Source organism: Lissotriton helveticus, chromosome 5_1, assembly GCF_964261635.1.
Source record: "Lissotriton helveticus chromosome 5_1, aLisHel1.1, whole genome shotgun sequence".
Taxonomy (NCBI): domain Eukaryota; kingdom Metazoa; phylum Chordata; class Amphibia; order Caudata; family Salamandridae; genus Lissotriton; species Lissotriton helveticus.
This window is the reverse complement of record NC_136065.1, coordinates 120,009,928-120,029,957: the sequence shown is the minus strand read 5'-3', so window position 1 is coordinate 120,029,957 and position 20,030 is coordinate 120,009,928. Positions and strand designations below refer to the sequence as shown.

At 41.8% G+C, this 20,030-nt stretch overlaps 1 protein-coding gene across 1 annotated transcript in view; it reads left to right on the top strand.

Moving 5' to 3' along the window:
• GARNL3 (GTPase activating Rap/RanGAP domain like 3) overlaps positions 1–20,030 on the top strand; it is a 1,031,878-nt gene that overhangs the window by 984,983 nt on the left and 26,865 nt on the right. The window contains exons 23-26 of the mRNA XM_078641846.1: positions 4,937–5,003; positions 11,643–11,750; positions 13,828–13,946; positions 16,119–16,254. Coding sequence (XP_078497972.1) covers positions 4,937–5,003; positions 11,643–11,750; positions 13,828–13,946; positions 16,119–16,254 — 430 coding nt within the window. The remainder of the gene's footprint in view (positions 1–4,936; positions 5,004–11,642; positions 11,751–13,827; positions 13,947–16,118; positions 16,255–20,030) is intronic.

Below are 20,030 nucleotides of genomic sequence, written 5' to 3'. Positions count from 1 at the left end.
TAAAACATGGACAAACAATGAAGATAAAGAAAATCTAAAATGGCCATTGCTTTGTTGTATTAAATTACCTGCACGCTTAAAATCTGAGGCTATGCTGCATTTTTCAACTAGACTTTGAGTTTCTGTTTTGTGCTGTAATGTATTGACGCCATCACTTACCTCCTCATCATTCATAATCTTTTTATTTGCAGTAATTGTTCGGTTGAGCCATACCCATAAAATACAGCTCTGTGTAAAAAACACCTCAAGTTTGAGATGCTCCTCTTACATAATTATGTTCTCTATCAGTCGTCATGTCCCTCCTTGGAGTTAGATTCATGCTGTGGCAAGTACAAACAACCTTGCTGACATATGCCCCTCCTTGGGGTTAGATTCATGCTATACCAAATACAAATAACCTTGGTGGAACATGCGCATACACACACTTGAGCAGGAGATGCATTAACCCAACGTGCTATTTCACTGGCACTGGACCAGAGGATTGCATACTATACGCAGATTGTTGCAGCAGGCACTCAGGCAGTTGAGCTATCTCATTGGGATTGCCACCTGGGAACTACAGGTGACACAATTTCTGTGGCAAGTGACGCAGTAGGCAAAAGTAATTTGACAGCTTTTCTCATGCGTCAGTGCTTGAAAGCCTTCAAGGATGTTAACTTTTCACTTCCTTGGACCCATGTCCCCTTGAAACACAAAGATCAAAAGGAGAGTGTGGCCATGTGATCTAGAGGGACCTCAATGAAAAATCTGTAGGACTCTCAACAACTATTTTCTGCCAGTGGTATATGCTTTGCCATTGGCGTACTAAGGTGAACAACCTTTACAACGCAACTTTTACAACGTAGTGCCTTTACAACGCGGTATTTACAACGCAAACCATTACAACGCATTGCGCTGGGGGGGCGCTCTATGATAGGGAATAGATTTAATTTACCTTCCAACACCTTCCCTACTATCCACGGGGACTGGAGTTGGAATAGTAAATTAAACTATTCACTATCCAGCACCCCAAAGCGCTATGCGTTGTAAAGGCATGCGATGTAAATACCGCATTGTAAAGGCATGCGTGGTAAAAGCATGCGTTGTAATGTCATACATCCGCGTACTAATGGTTGGTAGCATCATCATTGGGTCTTATTTCCTCCACCAGGACTCTGACTGAAGAGATTAGTTGGGATCCACAAATACAAGAGTGACTTGAAATGATCTCTTATCTAAAAAAGTGATTTAGTAAAGAAAAAGATAAGGTTAAGGATAAAATAAAAGAAGACGTGAAAATGGGATGAATAATGTATCCCTCGCATCGTGTGGTGAAAAAATGGTCTACAAGTTTCAGCCCACCTGTGCCCTCACCGAGTCAATGGCTTTCGTCAGAAACCAATATTTGGGAGGACCCCTTTGTTACTCACGTCAGGTGGGACACTGTTCCCTGTGTTACTTATGTCAGGTGGAACGCAGACACGCAATACCCATGGAACCAGACACATCTCCAGATTTAAGAGAAATCATCAATCTGGAGATGCCTCTGAATGCTATGCCACCCTAGAGGTGGGATACCGAGGCGCAACGAGGAGAAATGTTTTCATTTCTCCTCATTTTTTACTCTTTCAGTGCGTGTTGCATTCTACAGCACACCTTGAAAGAGGAAAATGCCTGTAGTGATTGGTTTTGTGCAACAAAAACAACCTCCCCATGACGCAGGCATCCTTGGACCATGGTGCAAGGGTGCCTGCGCCAAGGCATGGCTGCAGTTTGTGCACCAGCGCAGGGGAAGCACAGATATGCAACATATTCTTGAAAATATGTTGCATCCCTGCGCTTCGGAAGTGCCACAGCAGGGCGCAGTTAAAGGGCTTGCGGTGCAGGCACAAGCCGTGCATGCCCGCTGTTGCAAAGCTTTTAACTCAAATGTTTCTTCTGCTTTTCAAAAACTAAACACACATGCACTGATCTTTCTCTTTGCCTCCCACTCCACTCCAGTGTTATGCAGAAAATGACACTGCATAAACACACACCGACTCCTGTTGTCCTTTGGAAGGGTTCCCGCTGCTTGCGCTGGACGGCTGGCACCGCAGCAAGGCGCAGTAATTGCCACAGCAGCTGCTTCATCCAATCAGTGCAGCTGGCCGCAGTGCTGTCATTTTGCCTTTCCAATACCTGCCCAGTCAGCCGGAAAGAAACACAAGGCTGCATTCCTAATTGTTTTGTTCAGGTTTCAACTACACATATTTTTAGCTCTCAGATTTCACACTTTGTTCGGTTTTATACAGAGAACAAGTGGTATTCAGCAGGGATTTTTACAAAGGTTGTTTTAGTTCCATTTTAAATGAGTGCTTTGCAACAGGATTCATAAAACACTTCTGCTCTTAAAACATATCTATGACACACATGAAAAATGAGAAAATGTCAGAAGAAATGGGCGAGTGAATTTCCAATTTTTTGGGTTTAGATGGGAAGCGGTGTTACTCAAAATGTTTTACAGAATGTGATAAGGGGACCGAGTCTCCCATATTTTCACAGATATTAATTGGCCTCGGGCTAAATGGGGCCCCCCTTGAGGGGTTGGGGGCCCATTGAGAGTTGGGAGCCCCATGAGTCACGTGGGATGCAGGGGCCTGCATTAAGCCCCTCTAGAAATGGGAAGCGTTGCATCAGGAAAAATCTAGAGCTCGACCCCGCTGCACCTCCAAACTAGCATGAAAACTGCGCCCCATATAATGACTTTTTAGTCATTGGCAGGCATTTCCTTTCCGTTTCCACACCGTTGCCTATAAAATAGGCACCGCAATTGGAACATCAAAGGAATTTTCAACAGCCATGCTGGAACTGGGGTACATGCAAACAACGGAAACATGTTGTGCCCCACTGGGTGCATTTAAAAGGTGTGAAGCACAAGGGGCAATGTTGGTCCCCCTTGCTTTCCTCAATGCCACTGTTTTCAAAAGCATATTGATGTCTCTTGACCGCTGTGCCACCTCCAGGGAACGGAGTTGGCGGCCCCAAGGTGACATGACCAGCAAGGTCGTAATGTGGCAGTTGGAAGACCGACACCACCGCCCACCGCGAGTCTGGTGGTCCTCAGACCGACTTACTAGTAAACAGGCCCAAAATGTTGAAAAGCCCCAAGTCGTGACTCATTAATGAAGTAAGCTCCGAATTGTGAAGCAGTAATGGCATGTGGTAATTACTGCAAAAATTACCGCTCCACTTCAATTATCACATGTGCTCCAAGGTGCCCATATGACTGTCCCGCTGCCTATTCATGATTCTATTGTATATAGCGCTGCATACTATGCAGCATTGACAAGCACTGTAAGTACCAGAGGTAAAGAAAGCCCTGCGTCTCGCTTCCTTCCCATTGACAACAGCTCGGAGGCCTACCGGAGTCCGGACACTAAGCCGCTCTGCTAGCCCATGCTACACCTAGAATTGCTACATTGTCAGTACTTTACAGACATGGATGGAATAGTCATGTCAAAATGTGTACAAAACAATGCCCACTGGAAATATTCTACATTATCAAAGGTTGCCACGCTAGCTGCAACCCATCAGTCCATCGGCCTCCCCCACCTCTGTCCTCACTACCCTTGCACATCACCATGCGTCAACCTAGAAACACCTTGAAAAAGGACACACTTCGTGGATATTTTTAATGACTGACAAGCTATCAACCTCCAGCACCCCCCCCATACCTTATGATGCAATAATTCTGAGGAACATTCCACCACCCAGGAAATGACATCACCCTCTCACCAGGGGAGGAGGGTGTCTCTGACTGGGTGTCTGCTTTACAGCGACGGAAGGAGGCTTCCTCAGAATATACCTGCAGGGTCGAACTGGCCTAAAAGGCAATCAGGCAGTATCGGATGGGCTGATCTGACAAGTCAGTGTTTGGGACAATATTTTGGCTGTTTGTGGGGCTGTTTTATGATCTGCTGGGTCATTCTCTACTGTTGATTTACTTGATATTAAAACAAACATTGTTTGCAGCAAGGTCAAATCCATGCAATATTCCATATCTCGTAAATCACTTATACAGAGAATCCTTACCAGTTCAAGACAACCCCAATTAACAAACATGGGCCACTTTTTATAAGCTATCTCAATCACTAATTAGGGCCCCTTTGTTTTCTGCCCCAGTCCGAGTCTGTGGAGCTGCTGTAAGCTAAGTGAGCCTGAGACAAACAATGGTTTTGCTTACTTGTCTTTTTTGTCTGGCTGATATCCAGGCAGCAATCAGTCTCTCACCAGTGTGTTTTAATGTTATTCACTCAGACCACAGCTGCATCCATCTACACTTCTATGCTGTCCAATACTACAAACAAAAGGACAAGGAGGCGGTACTGTCTCAAGACACCCTCAAATCCATATTGTCTCAATTGTCCCTGAAATCATTATTTAGAATAGTAAATCAATCAATACTTCCCAATCTTTGCTTACATTGACGATCTGGTGTTAGTTGAAACTGTGTAGTTGATACACATGCAGGTTGTTATTTTTTACTTCAATATTGTGACATACAGGTGATGACAGAGACCATAATGTAAATGACAACAGGTGAGTGTTGTGTTAAAATCCAATATAGAGAGTCCAAGTAGGGTTTCCAAAAGTTGTATTGGAGAACAGCACAGAACCAGCTTACAGTCCAGGCAGATAACACGCAACTCTTCATCATTCTACAGTCAGAACATATATAGCAGACTCTGGCATGAGATGAGAGTTGGAAGAAAACAATTCCTTAAAGCGACATGCAAAAGTGGATATGTACATATATATAACATGCCTCTTGTTCAGTGCACTTTTACTCTCCTTTAAAATAAAATTGGATAGTATGAAGCGCTTACTGCAGCAGTGATTGTAATGTCCTATTACGATGAATGCTAAGAATAGCCTCTGTATCCAGTCTGCCCACTACCCTTGCCCATTATCATTGCAGGTTAATTTTGTTGCAGCTATTGATGTGTATGAAGACGGGGAAGCTGGCCTACTCTTGTGCTATAACTGTGAGTAATTTGTAAATATATTTCAGTGTCATTCTATCTTTAATGTGAGAAGTGGTGTATTCTATGGACAGTGGGAGAAAATATTATTGCACAGCTGTGTTGTTGTGGATTATTTGTGGAGAGTTTGTGTACACATAAGGGAGTTGTTATAAACGGAATATTGGAAACTGTTAAATCTTGCCCAACAAATTATACCAACTGCCCAAAACTAATGACTACAGTCTTCCATTTTATGATGGAGGAATAGGAGCACACTGTTAGCACGAAGAACAAGGACATTTTCTGACCAGCAAAGTATTTTTTATCTTATATTTGGCATTGTAGTTTTTTCCTCCTCACTGATCAACAGCCTTGAGAAGGACAAGCCTGTGCACGACTATGGGGAGAAACGTGTTGGTTGAACAATAAGAAAAGAAATGTTGGCCAATTATTAATTTGAATAAAATGTGATCTTGCTCGCCTCTATCTCTTTAAGATCAACACTCACTTCTATCTCTCTAATGTCAATAATTTGATTCTAACCGAAAGATCTGTATGTCAGGTTTGTTAACACCTGCTGGGGGGAGGAGGGACACGCGCAGCGCCACGGTGCTCATGACAAGCTCGGCTCGTCACGCTGCATGGCGGCGCTGTGCTCAGGACGAACTGAGCTCGTCATGACCACGCCCGTTTTAATAGAATGCTCAGCAGCGCGGGGGGATTAGCCCGCGTGTGAGCGCGTGTCATGACGAGCTCAGCTCGTCATGAGCACACGGCCACCGTGCCTCATGACGACCTGAGCTCGTCATGAGTACGGAAGGGGTTAATACTCATAAACGGTGAGGATGGCAACACAGACTGGGTTGAGACTAGCACACCCATTTCACATGTCTACATGCAGCAGTGCTGAATAGAGGTTTAGCAAACGGTGAAATGGTGGCGAAAAGTGTCAATTTGTGTGATCCACCACAATTTCCAGAAAAACAATGGAAAAGATCACATGTGTTTTCGATCAGCTGTTCATTGTACCTGTTAGAAATCTACCTGGGGAGGGGACCTAAGTTCTGGCTCCCACAAACACCTGATTGTGGGGATCCTACAGAGGCAAAACAAACTAAAGATTTCATGAAGGAAACTTGTGCCACATTTTGTTATGCGGTCAAAGGTTGGAAGCCTCATCATAGGTAGTTTTGTCAGAGTTCTGGAACAGCGAACAGCTAAAGAATAAAGGACGAACTGTGCAAAAGCAAAAATGAAAAAAGTTTCTGTGTACTAAAAGTCTCTATGCATTTAGTAGAAAGTTTGCATTGGGAAAGGTAGGATTGCTTTGCATCAGATACATTATTTTTTCCTAAATTAGCACATAGAGGAAAGCCACAGACCATGATCATTTACTAGTTCACCTCCGTGCTCCCAGAGTACTCTGACTGGCTCTTAGGGCTGCAAAAAAGTCAGTGATTTTGCTAGAGGTACACAGATTCTCTTACTTGTTGTTGCAGTCTTTACATTATAAGTACAGATTTTTTAGACCTGGGACAGGGGATCTCTTAACTTTTCCAACAGAGGATCCTGCCTGCTTGCTTTGGTAGGTCTTCTGTGCCAAGGTGAGGCAGAAGGCCTAGGTGAAAATGAGGAAGCATCGAAATTCAGGTTTTCTTTGGCTGATCACTAAATGATCATGTCCCAGGTAACAAAATTGGTTGTCCGAGCAAACATAAGATTCTTACTCCTCCTGTTTGCAGCCTATGCAGCCACTGCACAGAGACAGACATACAGATTCAGCTGTCACCATACTGGTGTGTCCAGCTCATGTGTATTGCTCTGCATTACCCTCACAACTACCAGACCACTTTACGAGCTCATGCAGTGGAGTGTCCCACACTAGGCAAACATTCAAAAGCTTAGGCTGGTTAGCTTGTTGGGCCACATGAGAAGAACCATCCTACCCTCTGGATACAGAATACACATTTCTTCTCTTCGCGTCACATGAGGGTCTTGTGGTTTATGAACTGCTACAAAAATCACTGGCCTCAGACAAGACTATATTAAGGTGACTACTGCAAGTCAAATGGTGACCTTTCTAGGTCTTAAAGCCCTCAATCAAAGGGATTCTCTGTGGTCAGGTATTCCATAGAGGGGGCCCTGTATGCTGGTTTTAGAGCAAGCAAGTCTGAGTTTCTACTTTCAAGCACAAACATTTTCTCCCTTAGTTAGGTCCTTATTATGAGGCAAACGTAGCAGATTTCCCACTCAGAATTTCTTTCCACTCAACATGAATGGAGGGCTACTTTACTTGGATTTACAGGGTCAGAAATATTCTAAAAACTTTTACTGGTCGGGCAAAATTGGCATTTAAATCACTTTAGGGTTTGGCTGTCGGAGCAGCCAGACCTTGTCCAGCATTGCCTGAACTCCCTTTTGCCCCCCCCCCCTTTCTAGGACACTTCTATTTCTGACTCCTCTCTTCCTTACACCTATCCAACCTCACCCTTCACAGAAAACCCTGCTCCCATGTACCACCTGTCCCACTGAGCCCAGTTTACTAGTTTCCACAATGTTTTGTTTTCCTACATTCCCCCATTTTTTATTTTCTGCAGTTGCTTCCAATCATTTAGAATCCACATGTCTCCTGTTCTTAATTTTCCCACATTCACATTTTGCACAGTGTTGTAAAAATCAATGTCTACATTTCCCACATCCTCAATCTCCTTGGAGCATAATTAATCCCAGTGTCCCTTGTTCTCTGGTGTCTGGAATCCAGACCCTTGATCACTCTGGCTTTTCATCAGTGGACTCCTGGCTTTAGGTGTGCTCTCAGAGTTGATTGGGCGTCCATCTTTTAACAAGGCCCGCATTACTGCATTCTAGTCATGTCCTTCCGCATTGTGGCTCTGGCTAGAAAATGTTTTCCAGGATTGATTTTGGTTTCCAGTCCTGCTTTGCTGGTATCAGAAGAGGCTGAATGGAGATGAAACTTAGAGGCCCTTTTGGATGGCGAGCGGATCGACCCCGCCGGGCCGGTCGACTTGTCGACCTGTGGAAAAAATGCCTGCATATGGTGGCGTGTCTCAAAGACACCGCCATCCATATTACAATGCTGGCAGTTCTATGCCTTTCCACGGTGGCGTTGCTGCCGTGGAAAGGCATACGGTCTTTGCTTTGAGGGCCCGTTGCGGTTGAAGGGGGTGTGGGGGGTGCACATGGGGGGTACCTATGGTACCCCACCTCATTGCCATGCACCACGTGATGCCTGCTATGTAGTGCATGGCAATGCTGTGCACAGTCCTTTTCCATTGCAGGTGGGTCTGTAGCCAGCAGATCCACCCACAATGGAAATGGCACCGGATACCCCCGCCGGTGTAATCAGCCCCTAAGTGTTGGAAAAGCTGCTTAAATTTTCACCACAAAGCAGGGGCAGTCAACTTGAACGGGGACCTAGGAGATGTTGGGTTTTAGCGGTACAAAAGGGGGTGGTGATGGACGTAGAATCTGAATCAATCAAACACTCACACCCAGTCAAAAGATCTGGGTTGTTTCCGGTCCAGGGAAGACATGGCTTGGCAGTTCGGGCTGGACTGTTCCCATGAGGCACAGGGTCAGACTGATTTGCATATAGCCATGTCTGAACTGGGGTGGCAGAGTGGGCTAAAGAACGGTGATGGATTAAACCCAGATCTTTTGACTGGGTGTGAGTGTTTGATTGATTCAGATGCTCCGTCCATCACCACCCCCTTTTGTACCGCTTTTGGCCACCATAAGTGTGGCAGGGTATGCTGAGACGTGAGTCCCTTGCTCACTTTGCCACTGGATTCAAGCAAGCCGGGCTGAAGACGGCTGGAATGCCAGAAACCGGTCCTCGGAAGCTTGTTTCCGGTCCAGGGAAGACATGGCTTGGCAGTTCGGGCTGGACTGTTCCCATGAGGCACAGGGTCAGACTGATTTGCATATAGCCATGTCTGAACTGGGGTGGCAGAGTGTGCTAAAGAACGGTGATGGATTAAACCCAGATCTTTTGACTGGGTGTGAGTGTTTGATTGATTCAGATGCTCCGTCCATCACCACCCCCTTTTGTACCGCTTTTTGCCGCCATAAGTGTGGCAGGGTATGCTCAGACGTGAGTCCCTTGCTCACTTTGCCACTGGATTCAAGCAAGCCGGGCTGAAGACGGCTGGAATGCCAGAAACCGGTCCTCGGAAGCTTGTTTCCGGTCCAGGGAAGACATGGCTTGGCAGTTCGGGCTGGACTGTTCCCATGAGGCACAGGGTCAGACTGATTTCCATATAGCCATGTCTGAACTGGGGTGGCAGAGTGGGCTAAAGAACGGTGATGGATTAAACCCAGATCTTTTGACTGGGTGTGAGTGTTGGATTGATTCAGATGCTCCGTCCATCACCACCCCCTTATGTACCGGGTTTTAGCCCCTAGGCAGAGTCAAATTATTTGTTACCCGTGATGATGGGGATGTAAGAGATTATATAATGTCATATTTGTGATCTGACTATTTATGTCGCATGAGGCCAGCAAAGGTGTAGCTGTCAGATAATATTAATATTTCACACCTGACTATAGGGATGTTAGACGATAGTTGAGGAACTAATTTATCAAGCCTAAGAAAGTTTATTTTTTTCTGCCATGTCTAGACAGCTTACTAAGGAAAACCCTGGCCTAACTGCAGAAAATCAAATGAATTGTCAGATTCGAAGATGTATTCCTGTGGTGTTTATATCTGATCATTTCAAAAGGAAAAAATGCCTATTTTTCAGCCATCAACATGATTTAAATTCTAATTTCTCAAGAACTGCTGAATGGATTTACACCAATCCAAATATGATTACTGAGTAAAGTTTTACTTTCATGCCTAAAGTGGTGTAATTCCAACCAGCAAATAATATTGTAGATTAGAGCAAATATTTCTATGGGAGTTGAAATGGGAAAAGTCAATTTTTAACCCCCTTCCTCCCATAGACCACACCCTTGACGGATGTGCATGACTCTTACCATGCAAAACCCAAATATTTTAATTTGGAAAAGGTTGTGCACATTTGCCAAATAGCAGCAATGGTATTAAGAAAACGAAAAAAGTATTCTTAGTGGAAAATCCGACATAATTGTGACTACACATGCACTATGGCAGCCTCTGTAATTAATATATATGTTACACAGTAGTGGTTGCCACTTTGTATTTAAAGTTAGTTGATAGTGTCCATAGGAAGAGCATTTTCTATTTTTACTAATATCTTTGACTCCGTTTGACAAAACGTTTCTAAACGTTAAAAAAGAATCATCCACTTCCTAGAAAGTTCTGTACTGATCTATCAAGACAAGAAAAAATGGGGAGGGGTAATTGCAAAACGTTGATTTGTAATGTTGATTCCCAGTGGACTGTTTTAAAGCAGACACAAAAAATGGATGAACATTACTCCATATTTGGAAAAAAGTTAGAACTTTAGTCAGAAATGTTGCTTTTCAAAGTGTAAATCTGTTAAGACAGTTTTGGAAAATTCGCTTTTAAAGAGGTGCTCGGAGTAGTCATAAAGGGGTTAGAATGTAGCTATATCTGAACAGTTCGCCCTCCAGAAGTCCTGCTGGACCTTATATTTTAATAATGAGGCCTTCTGATTGACCCAGGGAGCAATTTCTTCCTTAAGCCATTTCGGTATCACGGTACCTAGGCTGGTACCATGGTACCGAAAGATTTGATTGGCTGGCTGCAAAATGTTGTTGCCACCATTAGAGGACTTGGGTAAAATAGTCCCCAACTGTTAAGGACTTCTACTCCTACTTTATTGAAAACATTGGCCGATGAAGATCAGGGAGGACATGATGCATGCCAGTTTCTCAAGATATGCACATAACATAAAAGCAGCCGCGGCCGGTAGTAGGTGTACCTGCAGAGCGGTGATGTGGGGAGGGGGAGGGGCGGGGGGGGGGTAGTAATGTATGGATGACAGACTTTAGAAAGGTAAGTAAACATAAAAATAAATAAAACAAATTTTGTTGCGTGCACTGCATCACCAAATGCGATGCAGTTCGCACAACGAAATTCATTTTATTTATTTATATGTTTACTTACCTGTTAAAGTCCGTAATCCATACATTACTACCCCCCACCCTGCCCCTCCCCATCCCCACGTCACCGCCCTGCAGGTACACCTACTACCGGCCGCGGCTGCATAAAAGTATATACAGGGAACCTAAATGGGAAAAACATATAGTTCATGGCTATCTTGAAACTGTGCCATAAATCCTACCTTCCTGGACCTACGTTTGATACACATGTTTTTCAGCACTTCTGTGTTACCAGCTCTCCTGTCCAGAAACAACAATGAAATTAGGCAAGCATTGACATTTAAGCCAGTTCATGTTTATGTGACCCCTTTCCAAAGCAGAAGAGCAAAATTACTTTTGAACACTGCCTTTATTCTTGCGCCTCCTGCCTTTTTCAAATACTGAAGATGCACACCTGCTGGGTTAGCATGGTTATATTAAGCCAAACATTGATTCTCTGCAGGCTGAGTCTATTTGGTTGGACATCTTTGAAAGTTGTGTAAGTTTTGTGAGTATTTTTAAATGTTCTCTACTAATATTTCAGGAATGTACTCCAATACCTATAAAATGTTGATGGTCTGCTCAGAAACTAACCTGAAATTCTTTATTTAGATCTGTGCCACTACAAGAAGGTTTGTCCCTTCAACGGAGGCTCCCCCTTGATGCAGAGTTCAGCTTCAGACTTCCAGTTCAGTTGGAATCAGGTTCCTAATGCAGTTGGTAAGATATCAAATGTATTGGGATACAAGAGGTTCCTCTTCTTATGGTTTTTTTTCTCTTGTTAAAACTAAGGTCAAGGGAGACAGGAGTATGGAAGGATAACACAGCATGCTAAACACTCTCCCATGTTAACGACTTGCAGGGTGAATCCATAACACCTCTGTTATTCCGGGGTGTCAGAAAGAGGGAAACATTAACTCCTAATACTTCATCACGTCAAAATGGCAAATCTGTGGTACTATTTACTATAATTATTATCCTATTATTTGGACGAGTAGAAAATGGCAAATCTGTAGTAGCAAGCATTATATCAACTAATTACTATTATTATCCATAAAGCTTTTTTAAGTTTAACTTGATAAACCAACACCTTGGGGCCCACACACAAACTGCACTTTTTAATAATAATAATTGTATTAGTACTACAATATTAATACTCATGCACTAAAAAATGCTGTTAACTACCTACTTGTAGAGGTGTTGGCCTTCACCGCACCTCTCTTTTCTATGAGGGGGCCACCCTTACTCCTCCCACCCCTTCCTCTGTTGTATAGATCTCTACACACTTACTACAAATCAGGTGTGGTTTGGGAGTAGTAAGAGGGCATTAAGGGCACTTTAAGGAGTTGTTTAGGGGATCAAACACCTACCCACAAAAGAGAAAGCCCATTGCTAGTCTCAAACTGCACTTCTAAAGCTACTACAGCCAAAAAGGACTCAAAATAATCTAAAGTTACTCTGCCTCAGACCTGGTATAAATCTATCAGCAAACAATTCAACCACTGAAACTGCAATACTGTTCCCTAGAAAATAATGGGGAGATGGACTTAAACTAAACCTCCTAGGTAATTATGTAAAATAAAATAACTTATTTTGACTTTTAAATACAATATCAATGTCATTTAATGCTAAAAATATAGAAAAAAAAAATAAATAATATTTCATTATAATTTGTAAATAAACCTTTAAAATTAAATTTAACTTTTATTTTTTCATGTAAATTAAAATTAATTCCAAATCCAACATTTATTAGTTTTTAATACATGTTAAATAAAATTAATTCAACTGTAGGGGTGATTTTTTAAAATAAATATTTTCATAAATAACTATACATTACTTAAGTAAATGTAAGTTAATTAATTTAAATATACTTTTAAGATAAAAATTTTACAAAATTATTTTAAAGTTTAATTAACTTTTTTGCTTATCCTTGTACTTTACCTCAGTGAGATCTATGTGGTTGAGACCTCTGCCTGCATGTGAAAATTGTTTAGCAATAACTTTGGTTGCACATTCAAGGAGTGGACATATGTAAGTCTACTCTTTGTAGTATCTTTATACTTCGAAATGGTGAACAGCCAAAAGGAGTAAACGTACTACAAAGTGTAAAAGTATATCTACAAGTGAGTACATGTGTAAATTAACTTACCTAATATCTGAATCTCTTAGAGCTCAACTCACTTAATACATGGATATTTCTACCAGCAACATACTGCATACTGTGTACACACAAAAAAGGGTTTTACCAAAAGTACACAACAATCCTCTCTGCTCCATCTCTCAATGGGACGGATTGCATTGTTTTCACGTTTCTGTCCTGTTGAGGCAAGTGAGAGACAGCTTGAAAATATTTTGGGTCCCCTAATTTTCCAATTAGGTGACCAACCAGGAGGTCTGAATTGAAGAGCAGTGTATATCATATGGAGTGCCATTTTATAATCTTCCTTTCTGGTTGAAATGAATCAACTATATCCAGACCTGAAACATATGCAAAGATTTGTTTTGTTTTTATCGGCAGTGAGAGAGCAGTCCTCTAAGGGCTGACCAATCTACATCCACCAAGTGGATCTTCCTAGATGCTCCATGGGGCAAAACATAAGCACTTCACTCAGAAATACAAAGGAAGTACTCTGCTGATTTATATTCAAAAATGGAAATGAAATGCTGAAAATGTTATGTACTATTAGTTCTAATGTTGATTTAAAATATCTTAAACTGTGGCCGATGTCCTGAGACTGGTAAAGTAAAAGCTAGGTCACATCCATATGTTTGATCATCATGTTTATTTGTTTTTCAGTTTGTGCATTTCCATATATTCTGGCTTTTACCACTGACTCAATTGAAATCCGATTAGTTGTGAATGGGAACCTGGTCCACACAGCTGTAGTGCCTGAACTCCAACTTGTGGCTTCAAGGGTAAGGATTATATAAATGAAATGTATACATCTGCCATTAGTTGTCTTTAGGCAGGTGAAAGCTTCTTCCAATGCAACACATGTCTGCATGTTAATGTGTCATAACCGCATAACTACTGCAAAACTATTGACTCTCACAAATTCAGGACTAATTACCACTTCAGCCCTGTTCCCTGACGCAGTCAGTTGCCTAGCAGCGGAAAACCTTGACTATTGGTTGTGTTTCTATGAAATTTCTACTTAAAAGAATCAAGGAAAGAGAATTAAATAACTTCATATACCAAAAGTATGTGTTTTAGAGAGATTACCAGAAAGCACCCAGAGTAATGTACCTTTAGTTTTAAAATCATATTACTGTGTGTCTATCTTGGTCTTTCTTCATCAAAGAAGATGAAAAGAAATCTGAAACTCTATGAACAGGCAAAGGCCTTTAGATAAATTTTTGATATCCTTTCAGACTGAAAACCAGAGCTCCGTAGACTCTCTGGCTCCCTAACTTCAGGTTAATTAGTAACAGCCTCATATAATGATGACTTGTTGTCTCTGTCAAATCTTGTGGCAGAGGACTATCATATTTACCTAAATTTAGAAATCAATAAAAGATAAGAAATGCCAGTGTTTCCTGCCACACTAAGAAAAACAACAAAAAAAAATACTTTTGCAAAATGATTTGAAGTCAATTCAAAGAATAATTTTCATTTGTTCAAATTATTTTTTTGCAATCATGAAAGCTAAATTAATGTCACACATTCATTTACAGCACACTGCTTGTGCAATCAACATTGTAGGACTTTTCAAGCAAAAGTAATTTACCTGAGCAATACAGCTTGGTGTTAAAATAGTTTGTACGGGAAGAAATATTTTTAAGATTACTGCAAATACTCAAGCACTCCAACAAGTCTTGTAAGTTGAGGAGTCATAAATCAGAACACAACTTAAATTTAATTGAATCCAGTGATAATGGATGTAACCTGTGACATGTGTCTTGAGTTCTCTGACTTCTCATGAGGAGCACTGCAAAGCACTTCATTTATTCACAAATTATATATTAGTGTCTATTCTGAACATGTTATATTTGTTAATAATGTATGGTTTTTATGGAGTTTCCTCTCTGCCGTTGTTCCTCTTTCTGAATTGTTTTTAGGCATTATTATTCCACTCATAGATCTAGCCCTGCCTTGTTAAAGAAACAAACTATTAGAGCTATCATGCCAACCAGAAGAAGGCAGCTTGCACTCTTTGATGCATCTCTCCAGGCATCTATGGAAATGTAAACCTTCCATCCTAAAGAGCGGTAAAAGTTGTGTTTAAAAAAGGCAGACAATGCAATTGAACAAAATTATGGCTGCTCGACACTGTGTCTAAAGTAAATTAGTATAAAATATTTGCAGTTTAAGGTAGGTACATCACCACAGCACCCAATCCCACCATGTATTCATGACCTCACAGATGACATCAAAAATAAAAATACTCATGACTTTTTCAGTCAAATCTTCAATTACATCAATGCTGACACTGGGCCCGATTCACAGAAGTAATCTGAGACAAAATCCTACACTTACTACTTTTGGTATTCACAGAAGGCATTTAGTAGTAGTAAAGTTAGAATTTTGTCTTAAGTCTGTCTTAAGTCTGTCTTAAGTTTGTCCTAAATTTGTCTTAAGTTTGTCTTAAGTCTGTCTTAAGTCTGTCTTAAGTCTGTCTTAAGTCTGTCTTAAGTCTGTCTTAAGTCTGTCCTAAGTTTGTCTTAAGTTTGTCTTAAGTCTGTCTTAAGTCAAACTTAAGACAAACTCCTAACTTTACTACTACTAAATGCCTTCTGTGAATACCAAAAGTGGTAAGTTTAGGTTTTTGTCTCAGATTAGCTCTGTGAATCGGTCCCTTCAAATTTATCATTAACATTTTATATGACACCACTGAAGCTGTGCAATAAAGTCTACTAGGTGCAACGTTTAGCCCTTCCTTGTGTTCTCGGCACAACAAGCCTTGAGTCGAGGCTTTCTGCTGTGTGTGTATATTCAAAAGGGAGTATTCTTATATATTAAACATGTAATAATTTATACACACTATAAGGCACAACAGTGTTTTAAAAAAGTTAATACAAATAATTCTAGACTGAAACTTTGAGTGCCACTGTTTGTGATATTGACTGCTTCCCACTGTCTCTTCTCAGTCTGATATTTATTTCAAAGCCACTGCTGCAGTGAGTTCCTCATCTAACAGCAGCTCCAAGGACACAAGTTCCCAGAGTTCACCACAGACACCGACAGGGTACGAAATGCCAGTGTTTCCTGCATCACCAGGAGAAGGTAAGGGGAGCATGTGGTCAACCATTCAGTAGTTTTGTTATTTTAACTTGTTCTTTTGTTTGAAAGGACACGCATCAGAATTCCCAGGGAATTTGAAAGCAGGAGACTTTCTGCTATTTGCAGATATTTAAATAGCTTTCATGGAGGCAGGAGTACAAAGAAATCGGAATTGTGGGATTTAACCCCCCATAAACTGCATTTATTCTGAATCATATTCTACAAGTGTGTTGAAATTTAATGCATGATTACATTTACTCCTGGGACAGTTGGTGGGGGTCAATGGATCTGTTCACCTGTTATGTTAATTTGTTCGATTCAAATCTTTATTCGGCAAGTTAAAAACAGCCATAAAAGTGCATACAGAATTTAATCGACAAATATAAAAACATAAAAATGAGAAGTTAAGTTTAAAACATGTGTTTAAAAAGCAGCCCCCGTCTCATCCTTGTATTTCCAGCAAACAAACAATACTTTTCCAGAGTTGATTGTCCGCCCCTCTTATAAAGAGTGCAACATTAAAACACACAAAAGGGTCTTCAAGTGCAAACAGATAGCTTAGTGCAGTTTGGTGGTCTCTAGTGTTGTGTGCGAAAATGATTGGTTTTAGATAATAGCTCCTGATATTCTTACATAAAATCACAGAATTATATAAAGTGCTGAGTGCTTTTCTCAGACCGACCATCACAGCGATAAGGCATTGTATCCAAAGGACGTACCTTCATTTCAGGAAAGGCAGCTAGATGATATACAGTGCCGACACGCAATCTGGTCAGAATGACATGATGCTGAATGATATTCACACAAGACAACAATATTGACATCCGTTCTGCATGTCAATAGACATGTAAAATGCAACAGTTGTCTTCCTAAGTTTTTCACACATTCTCGATCCTGCCTATATTTAAAAAAGGATTCCTTAACAAAACTGTTATCAATGGATGAAGATCCAAGTGGATCTTGCATTAAAGCCATATCAAATAATGCACTATATGATACATTTATATAGGAAATCCTAGGTTATATTAGAAACATGGTCCAGAACAAAATAACCAGTTTAGTTAAGCTTGTTTCTGCTTTGGATCATATGGAACACTAGAGTAATACGGGTTTTAATAAGATAAGCTATTCCAAAAATTGCAATCCAACCTCTTTGTGGCATGGCATCCAGGGTTGAGGGCGAGGACTTCACTTCCATAGCACTCTGATCAGGGACATAGCGAGTATGACTAGAGTGAAGTAGCACAGAAGTGCTACTGATTATATTGTGACTTGTGATGTCACTCGGGAGGGAGCTTAGGCTTCTAACAGGGATAGAGGCAACCAATTGCGTACATCCAGATGTGGCCTCAAGCTGGGGTGAGTATGCACCTGGGCCATCAGGGTGAGAGTCCCACATGCATCGCAAGGGTTCTTTGATCACTGCCAAGCGCTTGGTGATAGTCAGGAGTAAACTTTCCATGAACCTCCTCACTATGTAAGAGTTCTCCTTAGAGGGAGTCTAAGCATCACATAAATACATATTAGTGGGGACTAGACTGCAAGCAATGATTGTAGGAAGCTGGAAACCTGGGGGTAAAATCCCTATTCTGGTCCCCAGCATCTTTTCCACTTAGCTCGTGGAGCTCTGTTATGGGGAGATGCTGATAGTACTATCTTGACTAAGTTCAGTAGGCATGGAAGTTGCATGGGATACTAATTGTAGGGCATGCAAGAGGTAGGTGATGGAAGAAGTGGTCTCACTTATGATCTGTGTTGCTGGCTGGGGAGTTAAAAGGGGACCAGGGGCCAGGACAATGCTGGCAGATAGCTGTGGTCAGCATTTTCTATTTCTTTGATGAAGGCGCCTGCTGCCTTCCTAATATAGCCATCCAGGGTGGTAGCTCTGGTCTTTGCAGAGGGGTTATATGTAACCATTGTATAAACGAACAAAGAAGGAGAGAAAAGCCACTAAAGATAGCAAATGATAGCTGCACAGTACCTGGGTGATGACCTCACAAGATGGGTTTCACCCGGGTGCAAGCCTGGTTATGTTGGGCGTGCTACGGGAGTCCAAGGACTCTTTTAAGGTGTCAATATCATGCATGAGATTAGTCCCAATCCAACAAGAGGGGCCTCTCAAGAGCACTGGTGTGGGCACTGGAACATGCGAGGTAGGTGCAGGCAAGGAACACGCTGATTATGCGCTATTTATACATAAATCGCATCTATTATCCGTAGGGTGTCCAGGTGCTAAGTGGATTATTGCCAGCATAGTTTCAGTTTCCCTTTGCCCACGTTAAGTGTTATGTTGCAGTAAAGAATAGTCATAAGAGATTTCGTTAGAAGCCATATGCTTTGGAGTATGTCTTGGTAGTGCACGTTCACATTCCTAATTTATCGATCTTATGTGTGCAGTTTTTCACTGTGAAAATTTTCCCAAATGTATTCCTGTCAAGGTTGGGAGTAATGTGTTTTCAGATTGGAATAGGAATCAGTGATGGCCTGTACTTTATCAGGGAGGTGGGTGGTTGGGGAACAAACACAAACAAACACACACACTCATGCATTCACACATGCCTGCACACTCACACATCCATTCACAATACTCGCTCCCACATATTGATGCGTGCATGTACCAAACATTAAAAATATAATCATATTTATCTACACAACTCTGCTTCAGGGATCCTAGGAAGGTTGGGACTTCTGCCTTCCCATATTGGCTGACCTAAGGACAGCCAATGAGGTAAAGCAGCAGTCCAAAGCCTCGGAGTAGCGCGTGAATTATGGACGATTCGGGGCTTCCAATCGTATGTCTAAGAGTGTCATATCAAGTAATATTTATAACGCCATCTTGTATCAGCGAACGCATGCCGCTACAGTGTCTCTTGACGCAAACCACGGATAAAAATCTAGGCATCTATATTGATTGTGCTCTCACGATGAGATCTCAAGTCCAGTCTGTAGTAGGCACCTGCTTTGGCCTTCTACATATGTTGAGGGAATGTCTTCCACTACTTTCATTGGACACCAGGAAAACCGTGTTCCAGGCGCTGGTTTCTTCCAGACTGGACTATGCCAATATCCTGTACCTAGGCTGCCAGAATGTCTCCTCCATCGTTTGCAGGTGGCTCAAAATGCTGCTGCCAGACTGGTGTTATGTTCAAGCCCAGGCCTCATATGTTCCCGCACCTGAAGGCATTACACTGGCTTCCTATGAGAAAGAGGATCACATTTTGGGCTCTGGTACTGTTCTTTAAAGCTCTTTATAGTAGGGGCACTGGCTATCTCAGGAATAGAGTTAGCCATTACATGCTGGCCAGAACTCTGAGGTCATCCTCCATGGGCCTGGCCTGCGTTTCCAGAATATGCTGTACCCATTCAGGAGGAATTTCCTTCAGGCTCCTGGGAGCCCAAGCCTGGAACCCACTCCCGGTAAACCTCAGATCTACTACTGACCTGACTGTCTTTAAGAAACTTCTTAAAACGTGGTTGTGTTGTTCTGAGGTTAGGGGTGCTCTTGTGGCTTGTTAGATGGAAACATTTAGCGCTGGGACACTCTTGTTGAGTAGCTGCGCGCTCTACAAATGCCCATCATTCATTCATTTATTTACACCCTGTATCATTAGCATTAATTAAATTACTCTCTGATAAATGCTGCTAACTATTCCTGAACTAAAGCAGATGAAAACTTGACTCCCTTTGTGTTCAGTCAACACTCTCTTAAAAGTGTAACATGGCCTACATGTGTTTAAATCTGCCAGGACAGAAGGTGAAATCCACCACACCTGGTCACC